The sequence below is a fragment of the Poecilia formosa genome, unplaced genomic scaffold (genome assembly GCF_000485575.1).
Source record: "Poecilia formosa unplaced genomic scaffold, Poecilia_formosa-5.1.2 Scaffold385, whole genome shotgun sequence".
Classification (NCBI taxonomy): domain Eukaryota; kingdom Metazoa; phylum Chordata; class Actinopteri; order Cyprinodontiformes; family Poeciliidae; genus Poecilia; species Poecilia formosa.
The window spans coordinates 188,021-197,977 of NW_006800324.1; the positions used below are offsets into that span (position 1 = coordinate 188,021).

At 40.8% G+C, this 9,957-nt stretch overlaps 1 protein-coding gene across 1 annotated transcript in view; it reads left to right on the plus strand.

Moving 5' to 3' along the window:
• tsc1b (TSC complex subunit 1b) overlaps positions 1 to 9,957 on the plus strand; it is a 26,636-nt gene that overhangs the window by 5,284 nt on the left and 11,395 nt on the right. The window contains exons 5-16 of the mRNA XM_016662682.1: positions 939 to 1,083; positions 1,154 to 1,308; positions 1,777 to 1,850; positions 1,938 to 2,116; positions 2,585 to 2,709; positions 3,365 to 3,530; positions 3,612 to 3,733; positions 4,068 to 4,161; positions 5,145 to 5,252; positions 5,869 to 6,487; positions 6,901 to 6,944; positions 9,296 to 9,522. Coding sequence (XP_016518168.1) covers positions 939 to 1,083; positions 1,154 to 1,308; positions 1,777 to 1,850; positions 1,938 to 2,116; positions 2,585 to 2,709; positions 3,365 to 3,530; positions 3,612 to 3,733; positions 4,068 to 4,161; positions 5,145 to 5,252; positions 5,869 to 6,487; positions 6,901 to 6,944; positions 9,296 to 9,522 — 2,058 coding nt within the window. The remainder of the gene's footprint in view (positions 1 to 938; positions 1,084 to 1,153; positions 1,309 to 1,776; positions 1,851 to 1,937; positions 2,117 to 2,584; positions 2,710 to 3,364; positions 3,531 to 3,611; positions 3,734 to 4,067; positions 4,162 to 5,144; positions 5,253 to 5,868; positions 6,488 to 6,900; positions 6,945 to 9,295; positions 9,523 to 9,957) is intronic.

Here is a 9,957-nt window from a genome sequence, read left to right on the forward strand (position 1 = left end):
GATGGATGGATGGATGGATGGATGGATGGATGGAAGGATGATGGATGAGTGAACTGATGGATGGATGGATGGATGGATGAGTGAACTGATGGATGGATGGATGGATGGATGGATGGATGGAAGGATGATGGATGAGTGAACTAATGGATGGATGGATGACTGGATGGTTGGATGGATATATGAATGGTTGGATGGTTGATTGGATGGATAGTTAGATGGATGGAGGGTTGGATGACTAGATGGATGAGTGAACTAATGGATGGTTGGATGGATGGATGAGTGGTTGGATGTATAATTGGATGGTTGGATGAATGGTTGGATGGATAATTGGATGGATGGATGAATGGTTGGATGGATAATTGGATGAATGGTTGGATGGATAATTGGATGGATGGTTGGATGGATAATTGGATGGATGTATGAATGGTTGGATGGATAATTGGATGGATGGTTGGATGGATGGTTGGATGGATAATTGGATGGTTGGATGAATGGTTGGATGGATAATTGGATGGTTGGATGAATGGTTGGATGGATGTATGAATGGTTGGATGGATAATTGGATGGTTGGTTGGATGAATAATTGGATGAATGGTTGGATGGATAATTGGATGGTTGGATGAATGGTTGGATGGATGTATGAATGGTTGGATGGATAATAGGATGGTTGGATGAATGGTTGGATGGATAATTGGATGGTTGGATGGATAATTGGATGGTTGGATGAACTGATTCCTGTCTGTATCTTTCCTCCTTTAAAACATTTGATCTCGTTTCATTAATTATCCAGGTTTACTGCTTGTATTGATTTTCTCAGTTCAGCTCATAGAAACAGAAAATGGCCTCATCCTCTGGGAATCAGACCAAAGTGCTGATCAGATCCCAGATCAGCTTCTGCCCTGAACGTTTTCTCCATGACCTCCCTGTTTTCCCTGCAGACGGACACAGACGTAGTGGTGCTGATAACCGGAGTTCTGGTGCTCATCACTCTGCTTCCCATGATCCCTCAAGCCGGGAAGCAGCACCTCTGGGAGTATTTCGACATCTTCGGCCGCCTGGCGTCGTGGAACCTCAAGAACCCAGGTAGGACAGGATGCTGCTGAATTTTCTGGTAGCTCCGTGTTCGTCCTGCTAACCGTCTCCTCCCATCCAGGCCACGTTTCCGAGGTCTACCTGATCCACCTCCACGCCTCCGTCTACTCCCTCTTCCACAGGCTCTATGGAATGTATCCATGCAACTTTGTTTCCTACCTGCGCTCCCACTACAGCATGAAGGAGAACATGGAGACCTTTGAGGAGGTGGTGAAGGTGAGGTGTAATGTCACGAGTGAGCAGGCACCGCCCCTCATCTAGCAACCCCAGCTAAGCCTAGCTTGTTACCTAGCAACGCCAGTGGGACTCTGCCGATGGGCAGAGTTCCCATCAGCAACCAACCAAAGCTGAGGTCCAGCACGTTTGGTCTGCTGATTTTACCGCTGTACAATGGCTGCTGGAAAAGACAAGTGTTTTGTTGTGGATCTACCACCCATAAACCACTTTCTGGATTCTAGTTGGTTGTGCAGGAGGCTCTACTAATGCTTTTTAAATATGCGAGGTTGTATAGTTGCGCATATGTTTGCAGCCATTTTCAGGTGCGAGTGTAAATGTTGAATTGTGGGCGTGGCCAGCAGCAGATTATTTGGATTTAAAGTGACAGGAGGCCCTAAAACAGATAAAATCTCATTATCTAAGACTTATGATTTCATGACCAAATGTAACTGTGTGAAACCCTTTCAGCCAATGCTTGAACATGTTCGTATACATCCCGAGTTGGTGACGGGAACCAAGGACCACGAGCTGGACCCCACCAGGTAAACCCGTCCTGCTCCTCCTGGACAAAATCCTCCTTTAGTTTTATTCGCTTCTCTCTTCCTGATGGCGCTCTGCTTTCCTACCAGGTGGAAAAAGTATGAGATCCATGATATCGTCATTGAATGTGCCAAAGTGTCCCTAGACCCAAAGGAGGCATCCTGTGAGGAGGGCTACGCCACCATGCCTGAGAACTTTTACCCACAAGCCCACCTGCGGGCGCAGGACTCCACATCGAGCCCCTACACAGACCTGCACAGCAGCTATGGTGAGAAAACACACTGACACGTTTCAATGCTGAATTTATCTCACATTTCTGTTTATTTCTTTGCCAAAAATCAAAATACGTTTTCTCTCAAAGTATTCACGCCCGTTTAGACATTTTTGATGTATGGGGACTAGGATTGAAACGATTAATCACGATTAATCGTTTATTGAAATAATCATCAGCTAATCTAGGGACTGATTAATCATTAACTGGAGTACACAGACTGAAAACAGTGTAATTTACTGAAAAAAACAACATAATCAGAGCAGTAATGAAACCAAAAGTGTACAGAAAATATCCACATTTAGTATGCAAGATAAAAACACCTTTATATGTAAACATGTTTTAGCCAAAACGTGGCTTCAAAGTTTCAACTCTACTAACAGTATTGATTCCTCATCTTCTCAGCAGTAACTTTGCAGCCGCTACGTTTACGTTTACATTGGCCTCCATGTTTGTTCTCGACAGGAAGTTCCTCTTCGACGCCGTTCTCGACTCCGCGGCAGCCGCTGCCCCCGCCCCTGTCCCTGCCGCCCCTCTCAGGCTCTCAGTCCTCCTCGTCCTACCGAAGCCCGCAGACCTCCAGACGGCAGGTGAGGTCATCCAACAGCTGGGCTAGGACTGGATTCATCGAGTTTCAAAAATTTAATCTTTGGAAAATCTCCTATTTATTGGGGCTTTTAACTCTGCGATGAAATGTTAGGGCCAGCCTAAGATTTAAAATGTTTTAATTCAGAGAATAAAGTTATAGTATTACAAGAAAACAGTCAAAATAATGCAAAAAATAAGCTGTTGTTACCAGAATAAAGTTTAAATATTTTGAGGATGAAGAAATAATTTTATGAGAACTCCTATGTGAAAAATATAAAAAAATTCAATAAGAAATGTTGAACATTGGTGATGGTATCATTGTTACAGATTTCAACACCTGAGCATGAATTTATTTTCAGCACCAAAAGTTCAAAACAATCTTGATAACTTTCATTAAAATTGGGAGATTAATTTTTATCAAAATAATTTTTTTGTTTTGTTTTCAAAAGTCTGACTTTTATCTAAAAATTCTGATTTTAATCTCAGGATTCTAACTTTTGTCAAAATTAGAACTTTTTCCCCTCAAAATTCTGGTTTTGATTTCAAAATTTTGACTTTGTTTTCTCAGAAAATTGCAGTCAGAATTTTGAGAAAATCTCCAGATTCCTTTCTTTTCTTTTTACCTGTGGTCCTAATCGTCCTCCGTTGTTTCTGCAGAACTCCAACAGTGAACTGAACTCTTCCTGTGGGGGGAAGGACCCCCTGTGGAGCCCCTCCTCTCTGTGCGGCATGGCCACGCCCCCTTCCTCCCGGGGCATGTCGCCCAACCTGGAGCTCTCCCACAGTGCCTCACACCTTCCCAGCCGCTTCCACTGCACGTCAGGTACAGAACCAACGCCGCGCCGTTGCATCGCTCCGCGACGTTCAACGCCGCGCCTGAATTCGTTTGTTTCGCTCCGAGCAGGAGGAAAAGGAACGCCGGCCTCCAGCACTCCAGCCACCTCATCCCCACCTCCCACTCTGTCAGATGACTTCCCTGTAATCTCCTTACCAGCCAACACGGTCCAGTCCAGTCCGCCGAGAAAAGTATGAAAACTCCCCGTCTGTTTTATTAACGGCTCTGTGGAACAGGAATGCAGTCATGGCCAAAAGTTTGACAGACATAAAAATGTTTTTGTAGCTTGAAAATGTGACCATAACTGCACTTCAGCTGTTCAAAACTTTGTACTTTACAGTTTTGTTGCCCAGATGGAAACAAATTGTACATATATTTGTGTGGAAACACATTTTAGTTGTATTTTAAGGCTATAATGCATTAATCTGTTCCATGTTTGCCAAAACATTTCGTCCATCGCTGTTAGGTTACCATATAGGAATTAACTCAATGAAGTCCGAATAATTTAACTTTTTTTTTTTCTAGGATCGTCGACAAGGAGAAAGCAGCAAGCCTGGACTGGTGAGACAGGAGCAAGTCAGAGAGATGGAGAAGAGTGTAGAGGGAGCTGGAAACAGAGGTGAGTAAAAGCTGGACCTGATCCCATAAATCAATGAAACAAGGTTAACACTTCCAACCAGGTCAGGATACAGAGAACACACTGGTAACCAGCCTGTTCCTATACATCTCTGAAGCTTTAATTGAACTATTAGTTTATTTTTACCTTAGTGTGTCGTATCTTAGCTTATTTAACTTAGCTTATTTGTACCTTAACTTACATTGTTTGTAGGTTATCTTAGCTTGTTTCCCTTTAGCTTATCTTCTTTTTACATTATCACATCTTATCTCATCTTGGCATAGCTTAGCTTATTTTAGCTTAGCTTGTTTTTCTTATTGTGTCATCCTATCTAAGCTTATCTTGGTTTAGCTTATCTTTGTATTAGTTTACGCTGTGTGTTATCTTTGCTTATTTCACCGTAGCGTTGCCTGTTTTTACCATATTGTGTTATATCTTAGCTTTTCTTGGTATAGTTTGATTTAACTTATTTCAGCTTGGCTTATTTTTACCTTATTGTGTTGTATTATAGCTAATCTAATCTTGGTTAAGCAGCTTAACTTTTGCTAACTTAGCTAAGCTAACCTAAGTTAGCTAACATAACCTAGTTAAGTTAGTTAACTAACTTAACTAACCTAAGTTAGTTAACTAAACTAACTTAGGTTAGTTAAGCTACGCTAAGTTAGCTTAGATAACTTAGCTTTTCTTAGTCTTACCTTTGCTTACCTTATTTATAGCTTATTATAACTTAACTTATTTCACTTTAGCTTATTTTTACCTTATTGTGTTGTATCATAGCTTATTTTAGCTTAGCTCGTTTCACCTCAGTATCATATCATATCTTAACTTAGCTTGACTTAGCTTAGCTTATTTTTAGCGTAGTTTAGCTTTGTTTTTACCTTACCTTATCTAAAATCAAGCACAGAATCTGTGAAACCTTGTCTGTTTTCTGTAAGCATTTTCTTCAGACATCCGCCGTCTTTAAATATTTATTTTTTCCTCATCAGACGCAGAAAGTGCAGCGAATGTCACCATGACGCTGACGGAGCTGTCGGTTTTCATGACGAGGCAGGAGCTGGACCTTCAGCTGAGAACGGAGAAGGAGAGAGAAGAAGGTCAGTCTGTGGTGCAAAACAATGCGGCCATGAAAAATCATGCAAAGTCACATTAAAAATGTCTTTATTTACCGAATGGCACTTCATGACAACAGCCAAAAACATTCATTGACACTCCTTCATGGTCATGTCAGTGTTATGCAAAACCTTTCAAATAAAGTTTTAAGGGCAAAACTAACTTAGAAGAAACTTTTGAGCAAGAAATAGTAGCTTGTTTTAAGTCAATATTGATGAAAAAGCACAACTTCCACTACAGATTATTGGATTTATAACAAGGGAACCACCACCAAAAATTTTTAAGTGAAATAATCTGCCAATGGAACTAGAACTGGGTTGCTAGGTAACAGGCTGGGCGTGGCTGTGGTTGCTAGGTAACAGGCTGGGCGTGGCTGTGGTTGCTAGGTAACGGCGGTGGAATTTTCTACTAATGGAACTAGAACTTTTTCATCATTGTTGACTTAAAAAAGCTTGTATATCTTGCTGTTACTTATAAATTAGTCTTATTTCAAGTGTACTAAGATATTTACAGCAGACACTATTGTGATTATACAAGCGAAACACAGTGTGTCATTGATTAATCAGATTAATCATGAATTTCTTTGTGTTTCCGCTGCAGCTGCCATCACAGAGGAGCTGATGAAACTCACTGAAGACAAGCAGGAGCTGCCGGGGCTGAGAGGCTACGACTCTCCTTTCTTCCACACCACTGAGACTCTGACGGGCCGCCAGACGCAGAACCCGACCTCCTCCTCCAACGCCCACCCAGGCGGCGCCGTCAGAGAGCCGCGCTACGCCGCGTCCACTCCGGACAGAGCCGAGAGCGCCTCAGGCGGCGGCGGCGCTGGCGACAGAGCAGCGGCGTCGGATCGGTCCGCCGTGGATCGGTCCTGGTCCTTCCAGTCCGGCTTCACCCCCATCGACCACCACCTGCTCCGGAGCCCCTCCGCCCCCGACGACGACTCCTCCAAGTTTGAGATGTTCTCCCCGAGCCCGTGCGGCAAAGCGCCGGTTCCGTACGAGTCGCTGTTCGCGCTGGCCCTGCCCAGGGCCGCCTCGCTGTTCGTGGGCCAGAAGACGTCGGAGGCGGTCCACAAGGCGGCGATGGAGAGGCTGCTGCAGCGCGAGGAGGGCCTGGAGGACGGGGAGGAGGAGGGCGTGGTGTCGGCTTCGCCACTGGAGGTGCTGGATCGCCTTGTTCAGCAGGGGAGTGACGCACACGACAAAGTCCTCAAGAGGTGACGCTTGCAGTTGATGAAAATATTGTTTTATCTGTTCTTTAATATTTTTACTGTCATTAAACGTAACATCAGTTGATATTAAATATTCAGAGTTGCATATAATGGACCAACATGTTTCCCTTTACTTTAGTTCTAACTTTTTAATAAGGTAAAAATGTGAATTTTGACTAAACGATATATATTGAAATAAAATCACAGGTTTTATGGTATAAACAATAATTCTGAAAAACAAATGGTGACATATTTACTTAAAAAAAAATAGAAAATTAGATTTTTTCTCCTGTTGGCAGAAAACTGCAAAAACAGAAAATCTTACCAATTAATTTTGGTCCAGTTTCTGGTGTGGTTGTTTATTTCCAGCTGCAGTGAATCTCGATGAACTTGTTTTTGTTTGTCTTGTCGTTTCACAGATTACCTTTGCCAAGTAAGTCAGCTGACTGGACTCACTTTGGAGGTGAGGAGCTGAACTTTTCTGTTCGATTTTCAACAGATTGTTGTTAAAAATTAACAAAAAGAAACAAATATAAAGTGAATAAACCAGCAGGTAGTTTAGCAGATTCAAAATGTTTGTTGAATTAAATCTTTTGTCAATCTGGTCATGTTGTAAACACAGAGAGACGCTGAAATGTTCTGAATTTTTTTTTTATGTTTTTTTTTTTTTTTTTTTTCAAAAATGCAATGGAAAAAACACTTTTGCCTCACATGAGTCACATGATCAGCAACCGGATGTTGCTACTGGGGGAAATGACAAAAAAGAAGACAGGAAGTAGTTGAAGGGCATGTTTTTTTAATAACTTATTGTGCATGTGTTAAGCTCGAGGCCTGGGGGCCAAATCTGGCCCGCTGTAGCTGTTTGTGTGGCCCTGTAGACTCCAGACCCTGATTATGGAAATTCACATAAAATCAACAGATCCCAGGATTTTTTATGCTAAAGCATAACTAAGTTTATTGCATATTTTCTGCAAAAATGTAGAAAAATGTTGGGTTTAAGTGACACTAACTGTAGAAGTCAGTTATTTCTTACTTTTATGACAAAAAGTCACATGGAACGTCATATGTAAGCGCAAATATTGCAAAATTACTTGCAAATATTTTTTAATTAGTTCCATAAAATCTCAAAACAATCACAAAAACAGTTGCAAAACTCTGTAGGGACGGAACGGTTTGGACAGATGTTCAATATTTATAAAACTTAGAGACTGATATTTATTGATAGTTTATCAATACATTCTGGCACAACCGGCTCTGAAAGATCTTTCATGATCTTAATTTGGCCCAAGACATATGTGAGTTTGACACCTCTGACGTAGAAACTTATTCACATGTGATTTTAACTGCATTTCTTGCTATTGTGTTTTTTCGACATTAGTGCAAAATTTGACAAGTTTTACGCACATTTTTAATGGAAACCCCAGTATTGACTCCAAGCATACGTCACTCAAAATGTTTTTCTTCTTGAAATAAATCACTGAAAGTTTTTCTGTTTGAAACCAACAAAAAAATGAGGATTTTTATGAGACATTGAGTTAAACTTAAAGTAAAAGTAGAGTTTTTCTGGGCTTTGCAGTCAGTGAGAAGCTATCAGAGGAGCGCCAGTGATGGGTCACATGCTCTGAGACATGAGTGGTATGTTAAAGTGTTAGCGAGCTGAACAGGGAGTTTTCTCTTTTCAGCTCAGGCTGATCAAAACAACGTTCCCACAGTTCCCATGAATCCCTCCACCTCCGAAATGAAAAAGCCGACCAGTTAGAGATGACTCGGCTTCTGTTGTTTGGATGCCAGGCCACAAGAATCCCATTTTCTCCAGCTGCAGCCCACAACAACATAAAACTCTAATTAATCTTCTGGAATTGAATAAACCTCCCTGGTTTTCCTGATGGAAGTCATGTCATTTCTACTGAGCTCAGTCTGCTGCCTGCAGGTGAGAGGATGTTTCAGGACTCACCGAGCTTTCAGGAAGTATTCCTGAAACGATTAATCGATCATTGAAATAATCGTCAACTAATTTAGCAATTATTAATCATTAACTGCAGTAGTTAATGAGAAGCAGACCTGCAGATGAGAAACAGGATCAGGATTTACCCAGCAGAAGTATTCAGCCTGAAACGATTAATCAGATTAATCGTGATTAATTGATTGTTGAAATAATTTTCAACTAATTTAGTAAATGATTATTTAACTGGAGGATACAGAGTCAAAAAAGGCCATTTGCTATAAAGCCCCGTTTATATTTACTTTTTATACTTAGCCAGATTTGATTTCTTTAAGTTGTGTAGAACTCGGATAGGACTAAACCGATTAATCAAATTAATCGTGATTAATCGATTATTGCAAAAATTGTCAACTAATTTGGTGACCAATAAAATGTTAACAGGAGCATACAGACTCCTAAAATGGGCATTTGGTTAAAAAAACCCTTCATATTTAGTTTTTATGTTGGTGTCAGGCTAAGAATTTATAATATTTCTAGAATAAAGTTGTACAACAAAAAAGTTCAAATAATACGAAAATAAAATGTAAATTTTACTAGAAAAAAGTCGTAATATTAAGAGAATTGAGTGTTTTTTGAGAAGTCCAACACAAAAAAAATAACAAAAATAAAATCTCAACACTGGAAGCTTTTTTTCTTCATAATTTTAAGATGTTATTCTGGTAAAAATGTGGCTTTATTCTACAAATATCATCCCTTTCTTTTTGCATTTAAACAAACCTTCTTGTAGGGAGACGAACGACTGAGAGAAAAGTCATTTTTTCAAAACTATTTCCTGTCATTTTTCATCTCCTTTTTTAAATTTTTGTTGTCAGGCTCGGCTCCTCTGGACGAGCTCCACACGCTGCGCAGCCAGCTGCTGCTGCTGCACAACCAGCTGCTGTACGAGCGCTACAAGAGGGAGCAGCACGCCGTCCGCAACCGCCGCCTCCTCCGACGCATCATCAACGCCACGGCACTGGAGGAGCAGAACAACGCAATGGCAAGTTTCAACTCTTTACTACTTCTTACCCACTTTCCAAGAAACGGGCAGTTGCTAAGCTAAAGTAAATAAAACGGGGCTAGCAGGTGTTTATCTTCCATATAAACTATAAAGTATCTTTTTGTCATGCTTGCAGATGAGTAGGGCCACTGAAAACAAACAAAACGGGATTCTGACTTTTTAAAATCTGAATTCTGATTTTAGTTCTGTATCGATCCATCTGCCAAAATCCAAATAAATAGCCAAACTTTCTAATGTCAGTCAGTTATGATGACAGTTCATGAAATGAATCATGTGGCAGTTTATTCTTTGTAGGTCTGCATTTCATCCAGACTGACAGTTTGTCCCAAATTCATCCGGTAGAGTTCAGTTTTAAGACTAGATTTACCCAATGGTGCGCATAATATTTAAATAATTGATAGTGGAAGAAAAGTGGGAATTTTGAGAAAAAAAAAATCTTAATTCTGAGAAAAACATCCAAATTCTGAGAAAAAC